Genomic DNA, 27247 nt, shown 5'->3' with positions numbered 1-27247 from the left:
GCCAGCCGAGGAACGACCTAATGGAGCAATGCTTGTTTGCTGGCTCGCGGTAGCCGTGGTTTCCGTGAGGATTATGTTTCGTCAGAGCCATTTCCCCTGCTAGGACGTAGTTCCTTCCCCGCATAAAACGATACACTGGGGCAAGTGTCACGCCTCGCAACTGCTCACGAGTCCGCGGCCTCTTTCCGTACATACATTTTGCTGTGCTCTTCCTTTCTCTTCCTACGTCACCTAGACTTTCAGGAACTACCAATTCGTCTTTGTTCGCTTTTTGAGGAAGTTGCTGCGCCTGCATAGCGACCATGGGCGAGACTATCCGACGGGTCAATGGCTACGACCATGATGCGTACACCTACTACCCGGTGGTCATCGTGGGAGCGGGCGCGTCAGGCATCGCGATGGCATGCCAATTGAAGGAGCAGCTTGGTTTTGACCAGTTCAGGATATTTGATCGGCAGGCAGGCATCGGCGGTACATGGTGGATTAACCGATATCCTGGAGTCGCGTGGTAAGTAAATATCGTTCGTGCGCCGAAATGGACATCTTGGCACAAGAGTTGGAATTTAAGAATTGTGAAGATGGAGGGTTCTGTTCACAGGACGTGCGATGTCGTTGCTTTTGTAATGCCGTGGCTTACGCCACGGCCGCAATGCGCCGACGGTGCTGACGCTGACCCTGCACAGCGACGTCCCCGCCATCTTCTACAGTTTCAGCTTCAAGCAAAACCCAAACTGGACCTCATTCTACCCACCGGGGCCCGAGATTGTGCGGTACTACCACGAAGTCTGCGAGTCGTACAAGATCACAGATAAGTTCGAGTTGAACACCGATGTAGAGCAATGCACCTGGCTGGAAGATGAAAAAGTCTGGGAGGTCCGGCTGCGGCGCTTGATGGCCGGCATGGGCGATTTGAGTTCCAAGGACCGCGCGAAGATTGCGAAAGAGAAGGGAGAGGCGGCTGTGTATGCCGAGACGGAGATTGTGAGGGCGAAGATTGTGGTTTCGTGTGTGGGTGGACTTGTCGAGCCGAGGGGCTGGCCGGACGAGATTCCTGGTATCGAGAAGTTCAAGGGCCCGGTGTTCCACTCGGCACGATGGGATGAGAGTGTCGACTTCAAAGATAAGAACGTTGTAGTGGTGGGAACGGGATGCAGCTCAGCGCAATTGGTTCCACGATTACCCAACGCACCATATAACGCGAAATCAGTTACTCAGCTCATGCGAACGCCTCCATGGGTCGTACCTTCGTCGGTTCCTCCAGGTGGCGACGAATGGTGGGAAAAGAACTCCAAGAGGCTGTTCAAGCTGGTTCCCGGGCTCCAGAACTCCCTTCGTCTGTTGGTTGCCGGTGGCGCAGAAATTCAATTCCAACAACTGTTCCGCACCACTGAATACGCGGAGAAGCACAGAAAGATCTACGAAGACCGAATGTTAAGACGCATGAAGAAGATTGTTCCCGAGAAATACCACGAGATCCTAACACCGAACTACGGCGTCGGCTGCAAGCGAAGAATTTTCGACAAGAGATGGTACCAGGGTCTGAACGATCCCAAGATCGAGCTCACAACACAGCCTCTGGCGCGCGTCAACGAGGACAATGTGGTCATTGGGCCTAGCGCCCACTATCCCAAGGATGCAAAGACTGACCTTCCCGAGAAAGAAGTACCTGCCGATGTCATCATCCTGGCGAACGGATTCGACACAACAAAATGGCTCCACCCACTGCGCGTCGCCGGAAAAGGCGGTAAAGATCTCGTCGACACAATGGAGGAGCGAGGAGGACCGCAAGCCTATCTAGGATCCGCCATGGACGGATTCCCAAACTTCTTCATAATCTTCGGACCTAACACAGCAACAGGCCACTCCTCGGTGGTCATGGCGTCAGAAAACATGGTGATGCATTCGCTAAACTTCATCAAGCCCATACTACGAGGAGACGTGGCCGCAGTAGAGGTCAAGCACGAGGCGGAGGTTGCTTACACGCAAGAAATCCAAGCCGCGCTCAAGAACACGGTCTTCATGAGCGGCGGCTGCGTGTCCTGGTACTTCACCGAGAACGGATGGAACTCGACTGTGTATCCGTATGTCTCGTCTTCTTCCAACATGTACAGAACCCTGGCTAACATGATGCAGATACTCCCAGATCGACTTCTGGCGGCGATGCCGCTTTCCGAGGTGGAATGACTGGAGCCTCACGTACACGCAGCAAGGAATCAACCGGAAACGCAGGGACCAGATCGTTCGCATCTTGGCTGTGGCGGCTATTGTCGTGGGCGCGTATCGTGCGCGTCAAAATGGGATAGATTTGACGAATGTGAAGGGATTGCTTCTGCAAGTGCTGCAGGGCTCGTTTGCGAGGTTCTCGTATGTTTTGGAGCTTATGAAAGGGCGGGCGCAAGCTGTTCTGAAGAACTAGCCATGTATCGTCTAGAGGCTGTGTACAATTCAAGATTGGATGGGTGATTAGGGTTCGAGTTACCCCGAGCCCTATCATGCGTGCTTGATCCAGTGGCAGTATTACTGTGTAACTGCTTTCACGCAAACTCAAGGGTGCTCCACCGTACAATGGCGTTGGCGAAAGGGTCATCGCAGCATTTTCGTTTGGAAGAAATGTATCTTTAAATTTACCTCATTTGTACAGCACTTGTATAAAAGTCCGCCTACTTAAGGATCAAAATGATGCTTCGTATTTAAAACGCGCAGAGACGCGAGGAACGCAGCCTCTCCACCTCTAAACCCAAACCACAGAACGCCGATCTAAGCACTTTAGAAACCAGAAGACAAACATCGCTAAACAGCACGCTCACCTTCCACCCTATCCTCTGCCAGCGGTCCTTGCCCATTCGTCGGCGTGGTTTCGCTCTTCCCGTAAATGACTCCAGCCCTCGGTTCCCACATACGAACCCACGCCGACACCAATACCCCAAGACCTCTTGTAGCTCCTCGGCCCCCAGGACCAGCCAGCGCCACGCGTGATGGGAAGGTGGTACCAGCGGAAGCTGAACCAAGCCGTCGTGATACCAATCAGACTCCCGAAGATGAGATCAAATCCAAAATGGCGGTAGTCTGTGAAGCGGGTGCTGCACACATAGATGGCAGTACCGATGGGTACGAGGACAAGGATGAGGGAGTAGACGGGGGGTGCGGCGGCCTGGTAGCGGTCAGGGACTACGCGATCGTCTGCGTAGTTTGAGAGATTTGAGTCTTTCCCGTTGAGTGGGAGGATCGAACGATTCTTAAGGTTCGATCGTGCGGTTGCGGAGACGTGGTCGGGGTTGGTGCTGAATGGTCGGGACGGTAGGAAAGGTATGGCGACGGAGAATTTGGAAGCGAGGAAGAGAGTGAGGTATAGCAGGCCTGCCCAGGAGAAGCTGGCGTGGCCGCTGGGGAACGACTTGAAGCCGTCTGAGAGGATGTCCTGGTCGGTATTCTGGCATATGGCCGATGTTACTAGGACCCAGTAGGGGCTCAGATCTTGCGAGACAGCACTGACGGCTGGATTGACGGTGAATTCGGAGATTCGGGTGAGATCAGGCTGGCATCTGGAGAGCAGGTCTGGCCGCGGCTTCCCGAACAACAACTTCATGCCCTGCGTGACCATGAAAGATGTCGCCAATGACAGCGCCAGGCCCATCCAGGCGGTGTTCCATTCCCAAAACTTCCGCCTCCATACCAGGCTCTGTGGAGTGCCTCTCGCTGCAGTCGGTCCAGGAACAAAGATCAGACAGACCAGGAAGGTCACGATGGCGGGAATAATTAGCCCAATAACCATAAGTAGCCACGTTGGGATGGTCTCATGGTGTTCGAATGGGAAAGATATGTTCAGGTCCACGGGAGAGAATGGCCGATTGAAAGGATGAATGTAGTTCCAGCCTCCGCCTACGGCTGCAATGCCACTGTTAAGAGTCAGTTGACGTCAATTCGCGTGCAACATGACGCGCAACCGTCAATCATAACACAACTCACATTATTATTATCCAGTCAAATATGTACGATAAAATGAGCCGTTTCGATGGCATGTGTAATGATTTTAGATTCATGATGGATTATGAGTGCCTGCGACGAGTCGAGGCAAGTAAGAACGGGAGGTGATTAAGGGCAGCGAACGTATTGCCGCCGGAGGATGCGCAGTCGGTGTTTGAGACGCCCAGAACTCTTGGTAATGTAGTATGCGCCGGTCGCAAAGCCCGCCCTAGTAGATGGTGCGCGATGTCATGGGGAAGGAGGAGGGCGCCGTTGGATTTGTCAAAGACCGGTTGCCATTCTCATACCAAAGAGGCAAGAAGTCAGGAAAACGAACAGAGACGCGCGGGCACCGTGGACAGCGAAGAGGAAGGCCAGCTAAGGAGAGGGACTAATTAGGATATAGGCACGCGACACCAGGCCAAGAAGCTCTGACGTTCAGATGGAGGCTGAGCTAGTGGATCGCTGCTTGGCCGAGATCCTGTTGCGAATCACGTCTGCTTGCGCCGCCCAGTGACGCCTGCAAGCGGAGAGCCTCCTGCTGCACTCGGCAATGACTATTTGCATACTCGCCGAAGCTGCACGCGGCAATGCACTGATTCGCGCGTATTCAACGGTGATGCGCGTGCAGGGATGCAGGATCCGATCGAACGAAGAGCGGCGGAGGCGGAGGCGGAGACGCACTACCGCGGGCGGGCTGACGTAGCCAACACCAAAAATTGAACTTTTGTTGTTTGCCCGTGAATACGCTGCATACGCTCGCCATCAGCACCCAAGCCGCCACCAGACGCGTGTACAGTTAACAAACGAATACTTGTTGTCAGTCATGGCCTCGCCACAGCAGCCGCTCCCCGCGCCTACCATCGACCTGCTTCTGAATCTGATCGATACGCGGCCAAACTCCATCCTTGCCTCGCTCGCGCAGCACCCGCAGCTCGCCTCAGCCTCGGATGCGCACGGCTACTCGCTCGTCCACGCCGCGGCTTCCTACAACCAGCTCGACGTTCTGCGCGAGTTGATACAAAAGTACAATGTCGATGTCAACAAGCTCGACGAGGATGGCGAGTCACCGCTCTTTGCGGCCGAGCAAGGCGAGGTTGCGCGCTTTCTCGTAGAAGAGCTGGGTGCTGACTGGGGCATCCGCAACGTTGAGGGCAAGACGGCCGAGGAAAAGATCGCAGAAGAGGAGGGCGAGGCGCATGAGGTGTATCAGTACTTGCGAAGTGTGCGCAGCGGCGGACAAGTCCAGCCTGTGAGTGCCGGGATAGTAGAGACTGAGGGCGTGCATCCGCCGCCGCCGTTACCCAATGGCGTGCAGATCAACCTTGGCACCATGGCCGAAGATGCAGCGGGTGAGGCGCCAGACCCTGAGATTCGGAGGCGCATAGAGGAACTTGCATCGCGAGACGATTTTCAGACCGACGAGGTCCAGCGGCAGCTGCGCGAGTTGGTTTCGGAGGTGGTGACTGGTATTGGTAACGAGCAATCAGGCCGCGGTGTAAGGAGGAGGGTCGAGTGAGATTGAGCATCTTGGCATGCTGAACAGACGCGTAACCGCTTCCAAGGTTGAGGCTGTTGTTATATGACCTCTTGTATGGACAGATACGCTACGGCTGATAAGGGTGATGTCCCACACGCCGTAGGCTTGGACAACCGTATCCGCAATGTCAGGACACCGCCGTTACTTCCTTAAGCTATATCAGGAAAGTCGATCAAGGCTCCATGGTCTGCTCAGGGTCCGTACGGTCACTGCAACCTCGCTTCCTCCTATAACGGCGGGAGTGTGGTATGAAGCTGGGTTGACTTTCAGTTAGTCAAGCGAACCTCCACCATAAGTCGGAGCTTAGATAGTAGATAATACGATCTATGAAGCATTTCCGACATATGGTGCACTTAAGTGAGGGTAATACACGAGTTGAAGAGCAAGAACGGACGAGCGGGACCGTTTGAATGTGGACAAGTCAGGGCCACATTGGCCGATATTCAATGCTATTCATAAACGCAATATCCCAAGAACATGATGGTATCTACAGCTTCTCCAGCAATATCCTCGCCCCTGCGTTGCCCCTGCTCTGCTGTGCAGCTCCCTTCTTACCCTTCTGCGTCTTCACATCCGCCTTGGCAGGACCTGCAGCCTCCTGCAATTGCTTACGACCCTTCTTCAACGCCTGCAAGACTTCGTCCTTGTGGCTAAAATTTTCAGACTCAACCAAGCCAACGATGACGAAAGAACCCTCGCCAGTTGCCCATGTGATCAAGTCCTTCTTGATGTGGCTCCAGAACAGATCCGCGAAGCCCAATGGCGGATCTACAGGAACGACCTTCTTCGTCTTGGGATCGAATTTGCCGCCCTGGACGAGGGTTTTGAGCATGTTCTTACCGTGACTGGTGATGAAACCACCACCATCGATGATTTGCTGTGACAAATCGGCCACCTTCTGCAAAGCCTCTTGCCGCAGTTTGGGTTCCACTTCGGGTGCCCCGACTAATACCTCGCCGATAAGTTGCAGACCTTGGTAGGATTGCGCGAAGTGCTCGGCATGCTGACTGACAGCTGTCAGCAGCTGAGGCTCGATGTTTTTCGCGAGTTCCTGGTTTCGTATATTTGCATCCTTCTTTGAGGTGATCTCGCGGACCTTGTACACTTCTGCGAGCCGTCCGCGGGTTTCTTCATCTAGAAGCCACTTCGCGTCTGCTGCAAAGGGATAAAGGAGGACACATCGCGCGCGGGCATCGTTGGAAAGGTTTTGGATCTTCTCCGAGAGCTCATCGCTTCCGACTGCGGGCAGCAGCTCGCCGAAGATTGACTTTGAGGTAAGCTTCGTGTCATCTGTGACTGCCAATGCCGCTAGCAGGACATTGTGAGCATTTGCATCATAAGCCATGGTCTCGATAGTATCCTTATATGGTCGCAGCAAAATCTTACGGTCTTTCGCTGCTCCGTAGGCGAATGCTAGTGACACAAGGCGCGAACCGGGCTTTGTAAAGGCAAGATTCTTGAGCAAGTCGATGTTGTCTGCCTCTTCTCCTTCCTTCAGAGTGGGGTCTGGCTTCAAGTGGTCCAAGAAGTCGCTGGCTTCAGTTGTGTTCGGCTTGCAAGTCAGGAAGTACTGTAGCATCGCATCGTGGAGCATGGTAAAGCCGGTTTGCTTTTTCTGAATGAGCTGGTTGATCTGTTGTTCCAGGTAGTCCATGATCGGCTTGCGCTTCTCTGGCGACTTTTCCAAAATCGCAGTCAGATCACTGCTGTCGAGGTTTTTGTCGTCCCCGAGGCCTTTGATCGAGAACTCAGGTCCGTACCACTCCCGCAGCAGCCGGGCCTTTTGCGCTGGCGTAGCTACTTGCCGGTATGTGTCATCGAGTATCCAAGCAGCCTCTGGGTGGTTGATCAAACGGCGAACGTTCCCGTAAAACTCTTGGATAATAATTCCCCGGATCTCAGCGTCGCTGTGTGGGCGTTAGTAAAAGAAACTCAAACGGAGGATCAGTAAACATACCCCTTCTCCAATAGCTTTGCAATCAAGAATTTGGCGTACTTTCCTTCTGCCAGGCCTTTAAATTCGCCCTTGAGCTCTGTAGCGATGATTCGCCTCTGCTCCATAGAATGTGTGTATTTGAGCGCAGACTGGATGACACGAACAGTGTCGTGTTTGAACACAAACTCCTTGATTCGACCAGTTACAAGCTCAAAGGTCCTGTCAATGAGATCTTTTCTTTCTTCAGCTGAGACATTGGTCTTGAGTCTCAACTTCTCCCACAGCTCCTTCAGTTGTTCCATGATCTCGGCATTAGGTCTTGCAGCTTTACGTTCTTTTGCTACCGCCTTCTGCTTGGCGTGAGCCTCACGAGACGATGTAGCTGGGTATTCGGTCAGCGCGGAGAAGGCATTTCGGTGCACGGCATCGCTTACCGTTCAGGCCTGCCAGCGCCGAAGACTTGTCTTCCACAGTCTCGCTATCATTGGAAGCCTTCTTTTCCTTCTTGGGCTGGCTTTTGCCATCCTTGTCCTTCTTTTCTTTCTTCTTCTTGTCAATTGTGGTGTCCTTCTCTAGGGCAGCTTCAAGCGCATCGCCGACGAAACCGTCCTCCTCTTCGTCATCCATGGACACATCTTCGTCTGCGCTTTTGCTTGCAGAGAATCCATAGAAACCATTCTCGGCCTCGCTGGTATCTGACTCCACAAGATCTTCTGAATCGACCTCGCGCTTCGTCTTCTTGGAGCTCTTCGAGAGTTTAACCGCGTCTTTGTCGCTCGATCGTTTCGCAGGCTTGTCGACCTTGACTTTCTTGCTTTTGCTCTTGACTTCGGGCTGCGCCGCAGCTGCAGACTTTCGCTTGATACCTGCCATTGGCTGAATTATTCGTCGATTCTGGCGGAGGTCAACCTTGGAGGATGTTGAATTCTGATCTCGAACTTTTTGCGCGGCCCGTTTATCGCCGCGCAAGCCGATACTACATCCGGACTAGACTCTCCACAGGCGGGGCAAGCTACGACCCACTGCCTTTTTCCTCTCCAAGACTACGGGCATATCAGGAGTATCCCAATCCTACATTTGCAGCGAGCTCGACTTTGTGCGTCAATCTCTACAATCGATCCCATGGATGACCGTGATTGCTTGGGTGCTGTTACAACCGCGTCATCACGCCATTCTGCTTGAAACGAATCGGTGCTATTCCGGATAGCAAACATATTGATCTTACAGTGCACGCAAATTGTTTTCCAAGACGAAGCACTAATTCCCTTGCCGCCCTCCACGAGAACGTACGCTTCCTCTAGAATGCAGCGATCAGTCTTCTCGAGCGTACCTTCATTCATTCAGATTCATTAACAACACGTGCCGGGCAGCGCGATGGCTTTTCGTGCTGTGATACTAGAATGCGCGTTCCACGGATAAAGCATGATCTGAACGCTTGAGCGCCTTGTGATCAACCGTCCATCTTAGAGTAATCTAAGGACGCATTCACGGCGAAGGCTTCGCGTTTTCATTCGGTATCCTCGTAGCGAATCTTCTAGCACTTCTGTTCCGTTCAGCGAGCATCAGACAGCCTGGGCGATTCTTAATCGGCTCCATTACAGGTCAACATATTTAGTATCTCACGAGGTCCCTTGGATCACGGCCTATCAAAGTGTCATTCGCTGAATACGGGTTCACCGTGCCTCAATATCGGGAACATCTCCTGCAGGTACCCCAGCATCCCCAGACACAATTCCTGCCCCCACCGGGGTTATATTACCGAAATAACCGTGAATTCGTCGTCATTGGTTTCCTAGGCAATCGGCTAATAGCTTGAGTAGATGCTTGACTTTATTTGCGCACTTGTCCTGCTTGGCATCATCTTCACGCTCATCACAGTACTTTCCGGGTTTCCGTTGTGGAACGTTGAGTATGCCCGAGCTACCCAACGGTATGCCGCCGTACCGTCGTCAGTTCAGCAATACCTAGGTATCATTGGCCTACGGACCTTCGTGATTCCACGATACTTTCACGCCACACGCATCTAACCCGATGATAAAGTGCCTATTCTACCCCAACCCCACATGCGTCGTCACCCTGACAGAAGAGCGCCCTGCACTGTGCATGCCTAACAGCCTGGTCTGGATGCCAGCTTTCCAGGTTTCTTTTTGGACTGTGCAACACCCACAATGCAGTGCAACTAGGTCTCCCGAATACCCAATTCGTGGACACCCAGGAAACAGCCGAATACCATGGACCGCTTCGATCTTTGTGGATCCATTCAGAGTTACTATGAAGCATACCTTTTGCCTCTTTTCTCTCGACGAGGACACCGCGGTAGCGGCATCGTTTCTCCGGGAGATCTGCTTTCGAGATGGTCTACTACCCGTTGTTCCTGGTGCGGACATCATGGCAGATGTAATTTAGAGCGTAGACGTCGGAGGATCTTTCCCAATTTCGTTGGACCTTTCGTGCCGGTGGATGCTACTACCTGCAAGCACTGGGCCGCTCGTACCAATTTTCATATCTCGAGATTGTCGTCGACTGCGCTAACTTCAGAGAATCGTCAGCTCGCCTCCGATGACAGTCTTTTCTTAGCCCTTGACCCTGGTCTCACGCTTGCTGTTGCCTCCTCCTGCGGCAACGAACAATGCTCGGGTGGGCGGTCGAACGAGCCGTGTTTAATACGTTCTCTTGGCCGCAATGTATTGATATCTTGACTTTGGACGTGTTGAAAAGGCATATAAGGATGAGTTCGTGGTTTGAGTGACACCAGGAAATACACACGATATAGTTGTCCCTAGGATAAGCAACATGAAGCTCTCTACTGCTCTCTATCTTTTGGGGATCACCAGGTGAGCCAACACGATTGACTCTTTCCATACGTACAGCAAACACTGATTCAACTCACAGCATTGCCGCTGGTAACCCTCTACCCCAAGATGAGGAGGACCCGGAGCCTTCGTTCTCTTTCACGCGAGGACCACGCCCTACCGCGAGCATGTCGCGTCCCATGCCAACCGCCAGCTTCTCTCGCCCACCCATGCCGACCATCTCGAAGCCTTCGCTTCCTCCTGTTCCGACCGTGAGCTTCTCGCGCCCACCCGTTCCATCCATGTCCAAGCCTTCTCTTCCTCCGTTCCCAACCGTCTCGCACCCGGCGCCGCCCAGCTCGAAGCCTGCTGGTCCCACAGCACCGAGCTCCAGGCCCCCCAAGCCTAGCCACAGCACTCTCTCTCGTTCAGTGAAGTACGTTGACCATACTGTAATCCCCCCACAACGACAAAATTGACGAATGATAGACCTACCTTCTCCATGCCCACTGGCGTTCCTACCGTCAAGCCAACCAAGACCGCCAAGCCTACTCGTACCTGGAGCATGCCCCCGAAACCCACTCAGACCGATGATGATGGTGACGATGACGGTGACGACGATGGTGATGACGACTTGGCCTCCTAAGCGTGCCAGTTCAAGCTGCCTTGGCCATAGACAGGCACGTAAAACCGGCATCTCCGCGTACAAGCTCCTTTCTTGCAATGGTTCTTTCAATTCTGACATATATGACGGACTGTTTGAAAAGGAGTCTGAACTGAGCAGGTGGATGTTAGTGATAGGGCGCTTTCTTCGTTCATGACGATGTCTCTCTGCTGGCTTGGTGTAACTAGTATTGCTATCAAATTATCTGTCGCTACCGAACTCGTGATCGCCGCCTTGCGTATACGTGAATGTCGGCCGTGTAGTATCACCAGTAAGATAGATGTGGTACGCGGTAGCTTCACGAGTCAGTAACGTTGACAGGTCCAGTAACCATAGCGACCTTTTTTATGTTCTCATTGTCATGCAGTGTTTATATTGGGGCTACGGTAATCAATGCATCAAACACCTGATACCCAGCTCATGCTGTGCCTCCCAGTCGAGTGTCCCGATCTTCTTTTCCTTTTTAGCTCGTTAAACTTAATTCAACTTCAACAGCCCTTGCTTCTCAAGGTAGTCCGTGATCTGCCTCACTGCATCCTCTACACTCGTCTTGTCGCTCTGGATCTTGATCTCCGGGTTCTCGGGTGCTTCATACGGTGCACTGATGCCGGTGAACTCGGGGATCTTGCCCTCCCTCGCCTTCTTGTACAGACCCTTGGGGTCGCGCGCCTCAGCTACCTCAAGCGGGAGGTCGACGAAAACTTCGATGAAAGCAAGCGGCTCATCGTCGGACTGCTGTTTGGCGTGCAGCTCGCGGGCTTGCTGGCGGTCCGCCTTGTAGGGCGAGATGAAGGACGTGATGGCGATGGTGGAGCTGTCAGCGAACAGCTTGGCGACCTATACCCACGCATTAGCTCATTACTCACGTTGCTTCTTTTCCCAGGGCTCTGGGCGCATTGCGCGCTTGCAACTTGTGGTGCGCAATGCGCCAACGGCATGGCATCCTACGCACCTCAGCTATCCGCCTGATGTTCTCGTTCCGGCTCTTCTCGTCGAAGCCCAGGTCCTTGTTGAGTCCGAAGCGCACATTGTCGCCATCGAGACGGTATGCGGCATGACCGAGGTGCAGCAGGTGCTGCTCGAGCGCGGTTGCAATGGTCGACTTGCCGGACGCAGAGAGACCGGTGAACCAAATGGTGAATCCGCGCTGCTTGCGGAGTGTATTGCGCTCACTGCGCGAGAGCGACGGGTGCCAGGTGATGTTGCTGTTGTCTGTAAGTTTGCGTCTCAGAGAAGCATGGAGGGGTATGGTGGGGCTCACGTCGACATTGTGCTTGTTGAATTGGTTGTCTGTAGAAGGAATTGAGAGATGGAATTGGTAGTACGGAAAGAATTAATTGGGGGGATTAAAAAGAATACTTCAAGTATCGTTTAATACAAGGCTGTCATTAGTACTGCGCCATGTGGTTCTTGTCCCTTGTTGAAGGGAAATTTCTTAGCGCGAATGACGTGCTGACCGGTTACAGGGCTGCGTTGGGAAGCGTCGATCACCCGAGATTTATCTGCTATTTACCAGCATGCTATCTAAGGTAGCTCCATGGTCTTAACTTGATACGCCAATGTCACCACCCGGTTGACGTCCACGTTCGGGTCGAGTTGTAAGCAATGGGCGAACATGGATGTGACTATGAAAAGCATACGCGTATCTTAAGTAAATTATCCTACAACTGCCAATACAGCACCCTGGGGTAACACCGGGTGCCAAAGGTTCTGAAGAAAATAACAAAGTCAAGGCAAAGTCAAGGAAATGGCAAGGCCCCATACGTTCTTCCTCTAGTACCAACGAACATCGACTGGTACGATTACCCACATGCCGCAATACTTCGCAAGACTCCTTCCTTGGACTCGCCAGGGTAGACCCTGACACGCCATTGCTTAGATGGCCGCTTTCCACCCTTCCCACACCTCGTACGCTTCGTCAGCCACCTATGCTCCTTTTCCAGGAACATTTCTTCCATGACATCAAAATCGTCTTGGGACTCCTTTACCTCCCTTTCCCTAGCACGATCCTCCTCTTCAAGCGCTTTCACTATCGCTCGTCTCCCCTCTTCCTTGAGCCTTTCCTCGAACTCCTCCGTTTCCACTCTAATCAGCCTTTTATATTCGTCCCATTCAACGGCCAATCGCTCCTCAGCCTGGAGATCCCTTCGCACCCACATTCCCTCTGCGTCCTTCTCGAAAAGTCCAGAGGCCCAGAGTCTGGCCTCGCACTCTGCCTCATTGGCTTGTTCTATCCCCAGCCTTCCTACTTCATCCCACATTCTCATCGCTTTCAAAGCTATTTCGTCTTCCTTGGCCCAATGCTCTAGCACCTGAGCAGGCGTAATGGGCACATTTTTCCTCTTCAATGGTCGAACCTGAAACCTATCATGGTCGATTTCCTCAACAACCGGAAATGGCCCCCTCCAAATCGAAATCGGACGAGAAGTTCTTTCGCCTTCCTCAATGCGCTGTGCATGCAGAGCCTCCCATCCCTTTCCACCAGTGCCAGCCCGGTAATAGTGCGTGACATTGTCTTTGTGGTGGTGAACACGAGCCGGGGCGGGGACCCAATCACGAGGGAGAAGAAACTCATCATCCAAGGGGACATCGACCTCGGGAGGGGAATGGCGGGAGGTTGGGATGGGGATAGGGGCACTCGTGGCATGGCTGCCTGCCCTTTCGGGACGCTCGTAGGTATCCTCCTGTGTGGAGGCCGGCTCAGCAAAATGTACTTGAGAATGGCAAGGCTTCGTTTGGTCTGCAAGGGTGATCGACATGCCTGAGGCGCGGGCATACTGGATAGCTCGGGTGAGGAGCGAGATAGGCATCTTGATGTTTGTCGAAGGGTGCAGCGCAATGTGTGTTGATATCGGATACGAGTAGTGTCACCTGAAACTTGGTGCTCTGCAAACAGCAGAGGAGGCTTCAAGCTGGCTAAGTGTTGTCGGTGTGAAGTACTACTGTGTCTGGTGTACTGTATGAGAGGCCAGTTCGAATGTTGATACTGGTCCTGATTGTTGTACTCTGAAGCTGTCTCGTGTTGTGATGATCGAACGAGCAGTATCTCTGAAGAGTGAGCCCATTTTATGCATGGGCATGAAAAAAGGTATTCCGAAAGCGTAGAAAAGGCAATTTGGTACCATACCCCAGCACTGGGCACTCTTTGAGCGTCAGATCAAAGTGCATGCATTACTCAAGGATCGATCTGGTCATGATAATTGTTGGGTGCCCAACAATGCTTTTCGATCTTTTCCTCTTGGCCGTTACCGTTGCTTGGAGCCAACGGCTATCGTGATGAGGGCCATGGTGTGGACATTGTTGTGCCGTATCGGCGTCAGACATTAGCTTGATCGCCACGATTTAATCCGGGTCAGAGGGGAAAGAGTAGTCTATATGAATCGCACGTCATAAATTTATATGTCTTGAGCATGATGACGACGAACATGTAGGGCTGCAGCGTACGGCGACTAGCATACGAAGAACAACGTTGGGACCATAACGCCGGATCTCGAAGCGGGACGAACCGTGGAAACTCACACGCATGAACCACACATGCGAAAAACGGTTCCGAAACATGCACTGACATGCCAAGAATGTATGCTATGAACACAATACTGCGTTTCGCTTTATTATCGCCATATAGGCATCACATCCATGACTACATCATGTCATCAACTATTTACACGAACACCTCGCATTGACTTCGTCCTGATCCTCACGCCCTCTTCTCGTCCGTAATCTCGACCCTCTCGACCTCGGCGTGGTGCGGGTCTTTCGCACCGACAAGCTCTCCTCCGGCTTCGACGTGGTTGGTTCCGCCGAAGAGGGTATCAATCTCCTCGAGACTGACCTTCTTCGTCTCAGGGATGAAGAAGACAACGAACAGCGCGAGCATCACGTTGATACCGGCGAAAAAGTAGAAGACGTACCAGCTGCAGTTCTTCAAGAAGATAGGGAAGAACTGCTGCACGATCGAGTTGACAACGTTCTGGGTCTGGGAGCACATGCCGACGGCCTGAGCACGCACGTTCATGGAGAAAATCTCGCCCGTGTAAATCCAGACAGTGGCACCCCAAGAAGGCTTGTCTATGGCGTTGTTAGATATAGGACCACACATGTGGGTGTAGTAGTAGAATAGGACTTACAGAAGAGCGCGAAGAGGAACATGAGGAAGACGATTGCGATACCAACGGGCTGCGTCTTAGAGTCACCGGGCGAGGGCGTCTCAGAGCCAACAGCGGCGACAGTGATCATGCAGCAAGCCATACCAATACCACCAACGATGAACAGGAACTTTCGACCGAAACGGTCCACCGTCCAGGTAGCGTTAAGCGTGAATAGGATACCAAAAGTGGCGTTCAGAGCGTTGATGAGAGCAATCTTCGCCGGGTCTTTGAAGACCTTCTTGTAGATGATGGTTGAGTACGAGTTGAGAGTACCCTGACCGGTGATCTGCTGTCCACCGTTGAGGATCATGCACAGCAAGAGACGCTTCCTGATAGATCGATCCTTCCACAGAGCAGAGTAGTTGCTGGAGATAGCCTCGGCTTCGAATTCAATAGCTTCGCGGATGGCGAGGAGCTCATCCTCGACTTCTTGCTCGGTGTCGCGGACCTTGTGGAGCGCGGCACGGGCTTCCTCTAGGCGGTTGCCGTGCTGGATATACCAACGTGGCGTCTCGGGGATGAAAAACACTTGCGCGAGGATGAGGATGGGCATGAGTATCTGGAAGATAACGACCATCTTCCAATCCCAATCGCCGAGTTTGCCAGGATGCTTTGCAGTGGCGTAGCCGACCCAGTAACTGCCATGGTTAGACGAAGAATCAGATCGTGGGAACAAGACGTACGCAATGAATGATCCGACGGAATAGAACATCTGCCAGAAGGACATGATGGTGCCTCGTACTTCAGGTCTTGACAGTTCTCCGATGTAGATAGGGCCGGCAGCTAGACAAGGTAAGTCAAAGCGGTCTTGTTCGGGAAATAGGCTGGCCTACTCAGAGCAAGACCCTGCCCCAAACCGATAACCACGCGACCTGCAATGAAGACCCCTACGTTTCCTCGCGGCGCGAAGCATTGCATGAAAGTTGCGATTATGACAAGGATGGCTCCGGCTGCCATTCCTACTCTTCGGCCAGCCCAATCAGCGAGGGGTCCACCGAAGAAGAAGCCTGCGACGACAGCTCCGACCGTGTAAGAAGTGTTGATAGCGCCGATGATGTTCTCAGTCTGTGATAGGTTAGGAAAATGTGCAGGTAGCGCAGTGAGTGAACGTACGGGGTGGTTGAAGTAGTTCTTCCAGTTGGTAGAGTTCTGCAGAGCATTGAAAGTGGATGCATCGTAGCCGTAGAGCACCATACATGATGCTGCTACAAGCGAGATGTACCAATTGTACACCGTCTTTCCGGTAGGTGCCATTGTGGGCAGGTCAGGCTTGAGATAAGTCTTGACAGACAACGACCTTTCGCAACGGGACAAGGAGGACGCAATGCAGCGCTGTCAGAAGAGAGTCGGAGCATGCAGACCGCCCTCCCATACTTATAAAGGTACCCACACTAAAAGCCCATGCTCAATCCCAAGACGAGGGTACGCAGACCTAACCAGGCTTTGGGATTCTGTTCCCGTGGCGTTTCAATTTTACACGAATCAGCGCATTTGTCGACCTCGAACCGCGAATGCGCCGCCTATACACATGCCTCTAGTGCGATACAGCTGGATCTGGGGCCCCAGAGGACCCCAAAGAGCCCTCCGGGCCTCCACAAGTTGAGTTCGAGGGGCGTTGAGCGAAGGCATCGCACCTGGGGAACGCACGGGATTTGTTTTCCCACGAATGAAACGAGGAACGAGACAATGGAGGAGGATGTTATTTGCGGTTAGTTCCGTCGAGGCGAGCGATAAGTGGTTGGCGTAGCGGCTTGGCGTTCCGGGGTCGTGGAGAAATGCCCCGATGCGGTTAGGACTGAGTCGCCGCGGCAAGATCACCAACATGTGGCAGAGGTCACAAGCTTTGTGATGGAGGCGAGGCGGCACGCCAAAGCTTTTTTGCTCTTCTCCAGCAGCGTTGTGTCCAATGGGTCGCTCGTGTATTCGGATATCACTGCCGTGATCCTCGCCGCATATGTTGTCGTTCAGGTTGATAGCAGAGGTGGAAGGGCTCAAACGAATCTAGATGCTGCAATTTCGCTCTTGGAAACGACCATCCAAGTTCCGTCACGCGAGCGTTTGACAAGTCGCAATAATTCGACGCGACAGCTATCACCCTGGGTGCTCTGTTATGATCTACCTGGCATACGGCATGAAATTTTCCAGAAGATTTCCACGTTCACCCAGTTAAATGTTGGCCAGTGTACGCTGCTGCCGGCTGCAAATAATGATTCAGGGGAAGGGAAATGAGCTCGCCTGGCAGCAAAGGAGATGGAAGACCTTGAAAGAATGCCGAATTGTACGACAGGCGATCGCGACAGACGCGGGACTCTAGAAGCGACAGTTTGAAAGGTTGACGGCATACTGACGCGCTACATGCTGTAGAGCTCTCGGCAGAAAGTTGCATCAGCTCATTGCAGAGAGCAAAACAGCTTCTTCAGGCGGTTCGTGAAAGTGTTCTGCACAAGTACCGGAGCACAAGCAGTGCAGCTACGGGATGCGTTTCGTGTAGCATGGAATACTCAAGGCTGGCATGATAGTAACCCTTGGTACTGGTCGATGTACGGTGGTCGAGAGCAGTCGAGATGCACTCTGCCAATGTCTTGTCGTTGAATGATCACGCTAGGACACACTTGTTATTACTACATAGTATGTACTGCAAGGTGGGTCTCTACGATCAAAATGTGGAGGTGAATGCCCACTCAATCTCTCCATGCCCACGGGCAGTCACCGAGTCATGCGAGACCCTTTTTGCTGTGCGCCACTTTTACCCGCGCCACAGACACCCCACTTGCTCGTTCGAGGCTCTCAAGCGCTTAGCCCTCAGCGTCGCCCAAGCAAAACTCCGTTGGACTTTTCGCCCTCACGACCACCACCCGCCACTTGAACAACCGCCAACATGCCTTCAGGACAAGGAGGTACGCTCGCCCATAGTTTGCGCGTGCACTTTTGCATACCAGTCCTTCGGAAACCACAGTAACTGACACGAGCAACAGCCGGCACGAACCCAATCCACAACAAGAAGCCCAAGGCTGCGAAGAAGGAGCTCGATGACGATGACAAGGCCTTCCAGGCGAAGCAGCAGGCTGGTGCGTAGCAATACCCTTCTCAGACGCTCGCTCGGCGAACGGCAGAGACGCAACCCACTGTACAGCGTAAAGACAGCGGGGCTTACGATCCCACAGACAAGAAGGCACGCGAAGAGTTGGCCAAGAAGGCCGGTGGAAAGGGTCCTCTGAACACGGGCGGCCAGGGTATCAAGAAGTCTGGCAAGAAGAAGTGAGCGCGTCACAGTACAGCCTGTTCACGGACGTATGGACGATTGAACGAACGATTATACGGATACCACGGTGTTTATCATAGCGCAGGCTCATGTCTCCTGCATGGACTCAACGAGATGCTTTGTTCATATGTCTGACTCTACCTTTGTCGCTTTCGCGTGTGTTGATCAGAACCGCTCTATGCCTTTGCGACCAGCTGAATCGCCACCCTGAATACGTTCCGCAGCTTCATGGGAAGAAACTCCCACTTTCAATGCCACAATTTGCTATTCAAGAATGAAGCATGACGATCAATATTCTTTGGGCGAATCTTGACGAACGTTGAAAGTCGCGACAAGCGATGTGTAGATATACGAGTAGTACGTGCAGGGCAGAAGTTTCGTAGAGCTAGGCGCGAGACATACTTGACTCATATTATGGTCCGTCGCCCTTCCAGACCACTAGCTCATGCAAGACCTTATGCAGCGCGGCATATGTTGGCTCAATATCGGTGTTAACAGGACAAAATAGTGTTTCCACATTTCGCATGTAAAGGCACACATTTGCTGACGGTTACCTTACCTGGGAGCGAAGTCGAGCACAAATGAGTTGGTAATATGGCTTGAAAGTCTTTCCAAAGACATGTTGGACACGTTCTGTACTACCAGAGCAAATTTTTGTAAGAGCTCGAAACCCAATCTTCGATCACACATTCCGGGTTGCACCTCATCATGCACTGTGGATAGCTGCTGGCCTATCAAGGTGTTTGCCACATGGCAGCATCAAACAGGCTACCAAGACAACGACAGTCGCAGGTTGTTTTGCAAGTTGTTTCACGAAACATCACTAGGTGACTTCACGCAGTCAGTCAAACAAAGAAGCAGACAGTTTAGACAATTAATGTATTATTGTTTGACACGTAGTGATTGTGTACGGGTCGAATATCCTTCGTATTAATGCATCGATCCGTCGATCCATCGATCGATCGCTGATCACCATCGCTTCAACGCTCTGAACGCTGACGACTCAGCGGTCTCAAGTTCCTTCATGCTTTTCGTTCAGAAATATTGTCGAATAGGGTTAGAGTTGAGCTCGTATTCGAAGTCAAAGGGTCACACGGCACCACCACGCGACTGCCCCATGTTGGTGGCGCGGGAGTGGCCCGGTTAAATGGTAATGATGTTTTTGAATGGCGCATCGCGCCCAACTGCCGTCGACTGAACTGTCGGGTGGCGGACTGCTCGTAAAGTGAAGGTCCTTTTGGATCTCTTCCAACGCTTGGTCGTGATCGTGTGGGTGGGTGTGAAAATGTTCTGGTAGCGTGATGGCCATAGAAGTTGGCCGATCGGACGATTGGATCTCAAGACGCGGACGTTCGACGGCCTTTCTTGCTTCCGAGGGTGAAAGCCCGGTGCCGGAAGCTGCTGCTCTTGCTCTCATCTGTAGGAGACTTCGGGCTGGTGCTGCCTGACGACTGGTGGCTTTGACTTTGCGATGATTCTGATGATTGGGAAGCAGATCGCTCGCGCCCTTCCTTAAGGATGTCGTCCAGAGAGACGTTCAGGTGTGGATGAGTGTAGGTTGGTGCCTGGGTAGGCTCAAGGATCTCAATGAACTTGGTAGAGGTCATGTTGTCTGTCGATCCGTAGATGCAAGATGTTGGTGTTGAGTATCGTAGGTGTGGAGTGTGGCTCAGGAAGTGGGCCAAATAAGTATACAAACTCTGGAGGTTAAGGCCAGGTTTATAATATTGCGTATCCGAAAAGATCGAGCCAGTGGCTGTTGTGAGACTGATCAACCACGCGACCACGGTCCAGACTCGGGCGACGATATATGTTGGAACCTAAATAGTGCGACACGGCAGGGTACAAATAGTATGACTAGCCAATGCTGAGAAGGCCCAGGCGAATGTAAGGCTTTAAGGCTTGCTTTAAGTAAGGGAGCAACGTTACGAGTCCGGGAACTGCAGGGGCAAGAGACAGACTTTTAAGGTGGCATGGAGGAGCACGCGGACACGACCATTCACAAGCGGGCCGCAGGGCAAGGATGCCATATCAGGGTCTCTTTACGCCGATCGCGACCAGTCTCGAATCCCTGAAAGCCCAGGATGACGACGGAGATGCATCTAGGCGGCCGCACAAGCCCGCAACCGAGAGCACGCGGCGTGCAGAACCGGTGGAAACAACGTGCTGTCCCGCCCCGCCGAAAATAGAACCCACTGCGCGGACAACATGACGAAGGCTTTCCATCTGATTATGACCTCGGACGCAAAGAAAGGACGAGCAACGGAGTTGGATACGATGCGCTGTCACCGCTGCCCACCCACGGCGCGCAGCGATCCGCAGCGCACGGCAGTCGTCGCAACGCTTTTTGCCACAATGGCAACCGGACGCGCAAATGGGTGTGTAAACCTGCCACACGATCAGCGCGATCAGCCACCGCTCCGCACCGAAATGCCGTCTATAATATCTGGGCGCTATAAGTCCGCCATCACGACACGTACCACAGTACTCTCACCACAGTTATGCCACTGTCACCTGAACAGCTCGCTGTCATTGTGTGCGTGTGCGACTGCGCCTGGCCTCGCGCGTCTCCACGGCCAATGACGTAGGCCGCTTTCACGATGCCGTTCTTGGCTTAACTTCCCAAAGCATTTCCAATACTTCACAAGTGTTCCTCCGCCCAACGAGGGTCCTCGGCAGTCTGACCAGCAGTACACAGTCCCATTTCTCTGCTCTTCGTGCTCGTCGACATCATCGTGCAGTCCGTTGTTGCCTATCTATCGTGCTACTTTCCTCAATCCCTCGATCCGAACCCTTGAGCCACTATTACCCGCATGCGTCAGGGTCCGCTTAGTACATTAAAGTTTTTTAGCAATCGTCACCGCAAGATTATACTTTTATCAATGTGCATTGAAGTTGCGGTTGCCACAGATGTAGTCAAGTTGTTCCTGGTATAATTCGACATTGTGATCGGTTATGAATTTTTGGATGTCGGACTGGACTGCTATGCCATGGCTGCGTGCCGCGTGCCTCACTGGTTACCGTCCCAGCGCATTTTCTTCGCGAAGATGCATGTCGAGTCATGAAAATATTGCACCTATCGGCACCCGGCGCCCGCTGGCTTCCTCACTACCGAGCGCGGCCGCGTCCTCGACCACGGTTGACGTTGGGACCGCCTCTTCCACGGCCCTGACCTCGTCCTCTCCCGCCTCTGTACCCACCGCGTCGGTCGGGTCGTACGGAGTCCGGCTTAGGACCCTGTTGCATCATTCGCAGTCTCTCTTCGTCCGTCGCATGGAAAGGATTTGGGATCTGAAGAAGATCACAAAACGCTTGGGTATGTGGATTTGAATACTCTTCCGGGCCTCCTGCAACACGAATTCCCGTTGCAGGCTCGTACACCGGCGCGGTCTGCGCGAAGTTCTCTGGCACGACCATCTTTCCAGGCTTGACAATGTGCTCATCCACCCATGCCATTTCCTTCTCAATCAATGGTCTGTAGTAGATGTCTCCCTTGTCCTGAGGAACACGAACGTCAGAATTGCCCAGTTGCAGCTCTGATGCGAAAACGCGTGTAATCGCAAGCCACTCTGGGTCGTATTCTAGCTTGAGAGGTCTTTCGTAGCCAGCCGGTGAGTGAGGTGCTATTTCTAGGAGCTGCAGAAATTGCCTTCCAGGTAAGCACTTATCAAGCGCCAAGAACTTTGTAGTTCTGTTCGTTATCTCCTGCGGAAACGGCAGAGTAGGAGGCGGGGCGAAGTTCGAGGAAGTCGGCGGAGGCGCGAAAGAATCTGGCAAGAGGCTCCGGATGTCGTCGAGCTTACCCTGGGCGGGAGCGTTCGCACTCTGGTCTTGCTTCGGTGCTGATGAACTCGGCTCAGCCTCCTCATCCAGATCAAGGTCAATCTCAGCATCGTTCTTGGGGGCTTCAACTACAGGTGTATCATCGATGTCCAGGTCAACTTCATCCTCATTAGAGGCGGCCGGCACATTAGTTTCCTCGTGTTGGAAGGTTGGAAGATCAGGCCCACCTGCATGCTCCCACACGGCCGTGAACTTAGCATGCATGTGAGCGCTGAACCAAAGCGGGGGGCGTAGTCGCTCGAGCACTGTTGTCGCCGCTATACTTCCAAGTTGCCCATTCTTCGCGTCTTGTTCAAAGTATGGTTTGAAACGAAAGAGTTGTCCATAGTTGCCCTTCCACTCCATACCATTCGGCCAATCGTGACTCAGCCCAACATCTACCTGGCTGCGAAGTTGGAGGAGCTTGCGGACATCCAGTTCTCTGACGTGGTAAATGCTCTTTACATCGTCATTGTTGTACGGCAGGCGTTCGTGATGCGGTTTCCGGTAGTTGTACCCTTTCCAGATCCCTGAAAGTCCGGCGATTCGAAGAGACCCTAGTCGAATGACATTGGCCGCACCCATGTAGTAGATGTTAGGCGCAGCCCATCCACCATAGTACAGCTCCCACATGTAATTGCTGGCTTCATGGTTGCCGCCAATGAAAATAGTGAGATAAGGAGCGCTTCGTGCCCCCGAATAGTACTCATGGAAGTCATGCATAGCATAATATTTCTCCGGCATAGAAACAGCCTTCAAGTCGTGTGCATTTCGGACGGCCTGTATACTTAGTCAAAGTTGACAAGGCAAAGTAGTGTGCCCCTTACCTGAAAATCGCCCCCGATGATTAGCAAGTCGACACCAGGCCATCCCTTCAGCTCGCACGATTTTTTGACGGACGCGTAGATCTCATGCAACGTCCCGTGACCACAGCCTTCGACAGCTACGCGCAAGCCTGCAGTCTGAGTCAGTGATGCCATGCTCTCGGTTGATCGAGGTGATCTAGATGAAGAACATGAGTAGCGGGCGAGGGTAGATGGACAACGAAGCAGGATGCTTTGAAACAACGTGTGCCAAAGCAATCGCGACTCACCTCGCTGCAATGGAAAGTGAAAGTGACAAGGGTCTGCCTGCGCTTTTCGAGAACGCTAGCCGATCATGTGATCTGGTTATCGATAACTAACATTTGAAGGGTCCATCTCGGTTTTCGAACAAGCTCTACTCCAAACGAAACAATGGCCGTCGATACGTCCGAAGCTCGACTCAAGTTCTTGAGACAGGCTGCATATCAGCTTACTATCACTGCACCAAATGTAGCCGCTACTCTTTCGTCAAACTACAACAAGTCTGTCATTGGCGCCGAGGACGACCTACAACACGCGAAGAAAGAATGGGACACACTGCGGCGCGAAGCATGCGGTGCTTGCGGCAATATTTTACTTCCAGGATGGTCAGGCTCCGTATCTATTCCATCTCGTCGGTTGTCGGCGAAGAAACGTCGGTCACAGCCACCCACGCCCTTGGAGAAGAAAATCGTGTCCACATGCTTGAGATGTGACCGGAAGTCAGTGCAGGCTATGCGGTCCAAACCGTCGAAACATATCTCTTCGAAATCAATGCGCAAGACTGTCGAAGCTGTGAAGCCCTTCGACTCAAGCAAGCCGATCGGAGAAGATCAAGACAAGGTTACCAAGTCCGCCAACGCAACAAGCAAGCAACGGAAGAAGTCTCGCCAACGCGGTCTACAGGCCATGCTCGAGAAAAACAAAAGTCAAAGTTCTGGCGGTGGCCTTGGACTTGATCTGATGCAGTTCATGCAATAAGATTTGTGCATACAACAGCTGCATCCACTCGAACACCACGACTTCAGTTTCCATATCACCACATGCAAACGCATTCGAGCAATCTCGAGCTTCAAATGGTCTCTCATACCCATTTGCATGTCGGTCAATCGCTTGTCAAGAGCCCAAGCTCTTTCCACAGTCCAATAACTGATCTTGTATCCTGGGACGACTCGGTCTTCTACGAGTACCCAGACCTTTGGCACAACACTAGATCACCGACACTCAACGGTGTAGGGCTGAAGGCGACAGGGATCCGCCGTCTGCTTCTGCAGGGAATAGACCAGATCGCGCTAGAAGACCCCGCCATCAAGCGCGGGGCTCAAAAACTTTCGCGTTTCGTCACAGCCCAAAACCTAAATTTCCAACACCGCGGCCACAACATCTGATACATTCGATCACAACACGATTACTTATTTAATTTCAGACAATTACATCCACGATGGCGCAAGAACAGAGTCTTGCAAAAGAACTATTTGAGGATATGGGTCGAAAGGTGGCGGAGGCGAGCGCACGAGACGACGATGTCGTGGATGGCACTCAGGTTGTGGACGAGATCAAAGAGACGCTGTGCATGAACTGTCACTCAGAAGACGTACGGTTTTTCCGAGAGTATTTGCAGGACCAAACTGACTTTGTAGGCATCTACGCGACTCCTATTGACCAAGATTCCTTTCTTCCGCGAGATCGTTATCATGTCCTCCGAGTGCCCCGAGTGTGGCTGGAAGAACGCTGAAGTGCAGCCAGCGGGCGAGATCCAGCAGCGAGGGGTGAAGATAACCCTGAGGATTGACAGCGCGGAAGACCTGAGCCGACAGATCGTAAAGAGCGACACTGCAGTATTTCGTGTAGAGGATATTGACCTGGAAATACCGCCTGGGCGAGGTCAGCTTACAAATGTGGAGGGTGTATTGTCCATGGTCGCGCAAGATCTCGAGCAGAAGCAGGACGAGAGGAAAGAGGTTATCCCTGAAGTGTACGAGAAGATTCAGGGCGTCATTGAGACTCTGAAGGAGATGGCCGCCGGCAAGAGGACACCGATCAAGATTACAGTCGACGACCCTGCGGGTAACTCGTCTATCGAACCTTCAATACAGGACACAGCGGCGAAGTACTTCCGCCACGAATACCCCAGAAGCCCCGAACAGAACGCAGCGCTCGGATTGGGCGACTCTTCAGACGCTGCGCCGTCTACTGAGATACGACCAGAGTACCATGCAGATCAGATGTATCCGCAGATGCCGCAGGGACCTATGGTCAACAACGTTGACGAGGACGACATTGTAGAAAACCAGGTATACTCGTTCCCTGCGAGCTGCCCAGGATGCACAAAACCTTGCACAACGAACATGAAAATGGTCAACATCCCCCACTTCAAGCAGGTCGTGCTCATGAGCACCGTTTGCGAACACTGTGGATGTAAGTTGAATATTATGCCATTTTCTGAAAGTTGCTAATCAATTACAGACCGAAGCAACGAGGTCAAAACGGGAGGTGAAGTTCCAGACAAGGGCCGCCGCATCACCGTGTCCGTGGAGAACAAAGAAGACTTGTCGCGAGATATCCTCAAGGCTGAGTCGTGTGCCATGTCTTGTCCAGAGCTCCACCTCAGTGTCGAGCCTGGAACACTAGGTGGCCGTTTCACCACTGTTGAAGGTCTCCTCACCCAGGTCCGCGATGACCTGCGGCGTTCAATCTTCGATATAGGAGACGGTGGTGACTCCATGGACTCAACTACCAAGACCAAGTGGGATGACTTCTTTGGCCAGCTAACGTCCGCCATCAATGGCGAGGTCAAGTTCACCATCATCCTCTCAGACCCGCTCGCAAGCAGTTACGTACAGAGCTTTGCTGCCCCAGAACCCGACGCTCAAATGAAGGTTGAGGAATACGAGCGGACAGCGGAAGAGGAGGAGGATCTCGGCCTCAAAGACATGAAGACGGAGGGGTATGAAGACGAACAGCCGGCTACCAACGGTGCGACGACCAACGGTGCATGAAAGATGCCGGACCCTTGTTCTCCTTCACTCGTATTTCGTTTTTAGTCTGTAGATACCAAGGCGTCGCCCGCCGCAATGAAGCATTTTCATGACCTATGTTATTTTCCACCAGTCGTGCTTATTATTCATATATTTTCCATTGTCTGTTCGTTCCTCTTTCTCATCCAGCCAAGGGGTTCGCATGCATGGTGACGTTCTTGATTTCCACCCGCTCCTTTGGTCTAAACTTCTTGTCCACCTCCAGCGTCTCGAGCTGGTCCAAGACATCTTCGCCTTCGAGCACTTTCCCAAAAACAGTGTTCTTACCATCGAGGTGTGGCGCGGGCGCAAACGTGACGAAGAACTGGCTCCCATTTGAGTTGGGGCCTTTGTTCGCCATGCTCAGAATTCCTTTCGCATTGTGTCGCAGGGCGGGGCGGATCTCGTCCTCAAATAACTGGTCGGCGGTGTCGTAGATGGAAGTAGAGGTCTTGGACTTGGGATCGGAAGCTGGGCTGCCGGTCTGCACCATGAAGTTGGGGATCAAGCGGTGGAAGGGACTGCCATTGTAGAAGCCGGAGGCACACAGGGCGAGGAAGTTTTCGGCGGTCTTGGGCACGGATTCGCAGAAAACCTCGAGCTTGATATCACCGCGCGTGGTGTGGAGCTACGAGAGGAGTCAGCAAGTAGGGCACGGTACATCGCCGAGACCAGCAAGTGCTGCGTGGTGCCGGGCCTTGTTGTGCTATCAGATGAGGGGACCGCGCGGCGCTCAGTTATCAATGACGGCGTGGCCATCGGAGAAGTGCACCCCAATGCGCGCACATGCGACAGAGGGAGGAGATGTGAGGCTCGAAGAGGTGTGGGAGCAGATGCGACGGCACTTACGGTGACAGACATGGTGGTGCAGCTGAAGGCGCATCCTTTGGCCGCAGCCGTGGGAAGGAGATGATTCGCGCGAAGCTCAAGCCCCCAAGAAGGCTGTGGTGAATCCCGCGACGTCGGTCTCTGCTCACTCTTTCCACGCTCTAGGCCGCGTTACGTCGTCACTGCGCCCGTCATTTGCGATTCCATTGTCGCTGTGTTCATCCATCGCCAGCGGAGGACGACAGCGTCGCATAATCGTCGACGGACCAATAGCAACGAACACTCCGCCGCCCGCTTCGTAGCCCAGCCCTACCTCACCTCCAACCCGCCCATACGCACACACGCACGCACGCAAAGCTCGCGCTCCTCTCCACCCGCCTGCCCCGTTCCGCCGCGCGCCGACCGCCGCTGTGCTCCTCGGACCGCCGCTGCC

General features: G+C 53.0%; 12 protein-coding genes across 12 annotated transcripts; 6 read left to right on the top strand and 6 right to left on the bottom strand.

The window, feature by feature from the left end:
• Window positions 1–302: 302 nt before the first annotated feature.
• Window positions 303–2416, top strand: N0V89_006169 (uncharacterized protein; the record flags this gene model as incomplete). Its single annotated transcript, XM_056214939.1, has 3 exons — window positions 303–508; window positions 684–2081; window positions 2134–2416. 3 exons carry the CDS (start codon window positions 303–305, stop codon window positions 2414–2416), a joined length of 1887 nt encoding a protein of 628 aa, XP_056072206.1.
• Window positions 2417–2815: 399 nt separating this feature from the next.
• Window positions 2816–4040, bottom strand: N0V89_006168 (uncharacterized protein; the record flags this gene model as incomplete). The annotated part of the gene is made up of 2 exons (XM_056214938.1): window positions 2816–3896; window positions 3967–4040. 2 exons carry the CDS (start codon window positions 4038–4040, stop codon window positions 2816–2818), a joined length of 1155 nt encoding a protein of 384 aa, XP_056072205.1.
• A 749-nt stretch (window positions 4041–4789) lies between these two features.
• N0V89_006167 (uncharacterized protein) lies at window positions 4790–5482 on the top strand (the record flags this gene model as incomplete). The annotated part of the gene is made up of 1 exon (XM_056214937.1): window positions 4790–5482. The coding sequence occupies one exon, from the start codon at window positions 4790–4792 to the stop codon at window positions 5480–5482; it is 693 nt and encodes a 230-aa protein (XP_056072204.1).
• A 508-nt stretch (window positions 5483–5990) lies between these two features.
• puf6 (Pumilio y domain member 6) lies at window positions 5991–8312 on the bottom strand (the record flags this gene model as incomplete). The annotated part of the gene is made up of 3 exons (XM_056214936.1): window positions 5991–7410; window positions 7461–7821; window positions 7874–8312. The coding sequence occupies 3 exons, from the start codon at window positions 8310–8312 to the stop codon at window positions 5991–5993; spliced, it is 2220 nt and encodes a 739-aa protein (XP_056072203.1).
• A 1920-nt stretch (window positions 8313–10232) lies between these two features.
• On the top strand, window positions 10233–10877 carry N0V89_006165 (uncharacterized protein; the record flags this gene model as incomplete). Its single annotated transcript, XM_056214935.1, has 3 exons — window positions 10233–10273; window positions 10332–10667; window positions 10721–10877. 3 exons carry the CDS (start codon window positions 10233–10235, stop codon window positions 10875–10877), a joined length of 534 nt encoding a protein of 177 aa, XP_056072202.1.
• Window positions 10878–11372: 495 nt separating this feature from the next.
• Window positions 11373–13705, bottom strand: MET14 (Adenylyl-sulfate kinase; the record flags this gene model as incomplete). Its single annotated transcript, XM_056214934.1, has 3 exons — window positions 11373–11732; window positions 11848–12185; window positions 12706–13705. 3 exons carry the CDS (start codon window positions 13703–13705, stop codon window positions 11373–11375), a joined length of 1698 nt encoding a protein of 565 aa, XP_056072201.1.
• Window positions 13706–14592: 887 nt separating this feature from the next.
• On the bottom strand, window positions 14593–16297 carry N0V89_006163 (uncharacterized protein; the record flags this gene model as incomplete). Its single annotated transcript, XM_056214933.1, has 5 exons — window positions 14593–14963; window positions 15023–15681; window positions 15727–15826; window positions 15877–16108; window positions 16157–16297. 5 exons carry the CDS (start codon window positions 16295–16297, stop codon window positions 14593–14595), a joined length of 1503 nt encoding a protein of 500 aa, XP_056072200.1.
• A 1624-nt stretch (window positions 16298–17921) lies between these two features.
• Window positions 17922–18305, top strand: TMA7 (Translation machinery-associated protein 7; the record flags this gene model as incomplete). The annotated part of the gene is made up of 3 exons (XM_056214932.1): window positions 17922–17940; window positions 18019–18111; window positions 18208–18305. 3 exons carry the CDS (start codon window positions 17922–17924, stop codon window positions 18303–18305), a joined length of 210 nt encoding a protein of 69 aa, XP_056072199.1.
• Window positions 18306–21413: 3108 nt separating this feature from the next.
• Window positions 21414–23107, bottom strand: DBR1 (lariat debranching enzyme; the record flags this gene model as incomplete). The annotated part of the gene is made up of 2 exons (XM_056214931.1): window positions 21414–22907; window positions 22955–23107. 2 exons carry the CDS (start codon window positions 23105–23107, stop codon window positions 21414–21416), a joined length of 1647 nt encoding a protein of 548 aa, XP_056072198.1.
• Window positions 23108–23362: 255 nt separating this feature from the next.
• Window positions 23363–23950, top strand: N0V89_006160 (uncharacterized protein; the record flags this gene model as incomplete). Its single annotated transcript, XM_056214930.1, has 1 exon — window positions 23363–23950. The coding sequence occupies one exon, from the start codon at window positions 23363–23365 to the stop codon at window positions 23948–23950; it is 588 nt and encodes a 195-aa protein (XP_056072197.1).
• A 460-nt stretch (window positions 23951–24410) lies between these two features.
• ZPR1 (nucleolar zinc-finger protein) lies at window positions 24411–25968 on the top strand (the record flags this gene model as incomplete). The annotated part of the gene is made up of 3 exons (XM_056214929.1): window positions 24411–24563; window positions 24610–25387; window positions 25436–25968. 3 exons carry the CDS (start codon window positions 24411–24413, stop codon window positions 25966–25968), a joined length of 1464 nt encoding a protein of 487 aa, XP_056072196.1.
• A 160-nt stretch (window positions 25969–26128) lies between these two features.
• Window positions 26129–26847, bottom strand: CYP10 (Peptidyl-prolyl cis-trans isomerase cyp10; the record flags this gene model as incomplete). The annotated part of the gene is made up of 2 exons (XM_056214928.1): window positions 26129–26614; window positions 26836–26847. The coding sequence occupies 2 exons, from the start codon at window positions 26845–26847 to the stop codon at window positions 26129–26131; spliced, it is 498 nt and encodes a 165-aa protein (XP_056072195.1).
• Between the last annotated feature and the right edge of the window lie 400 nt (window positions 26848–27247).

Source organism: Didymosphaeria variabile (assembly GCF_027946475.1).
Source record: "Didymosphaeria variabile strain IMI 356815 chromosome Unknown scaffold_4, whole genome shotgun sequence".
Classification (NCBI taxonomy): Eukaryota; Fungi; Ascomycota; class Dothideomycetes; order Pleosporales; family Didymosphaeriaceae; genus Didymosphaeria; species Didymosphaeria variabile.
Note: the sequence above shows the minus strand (reverse complement) of the source record. Positions and strands in the feature narration are given on the sequence as shown.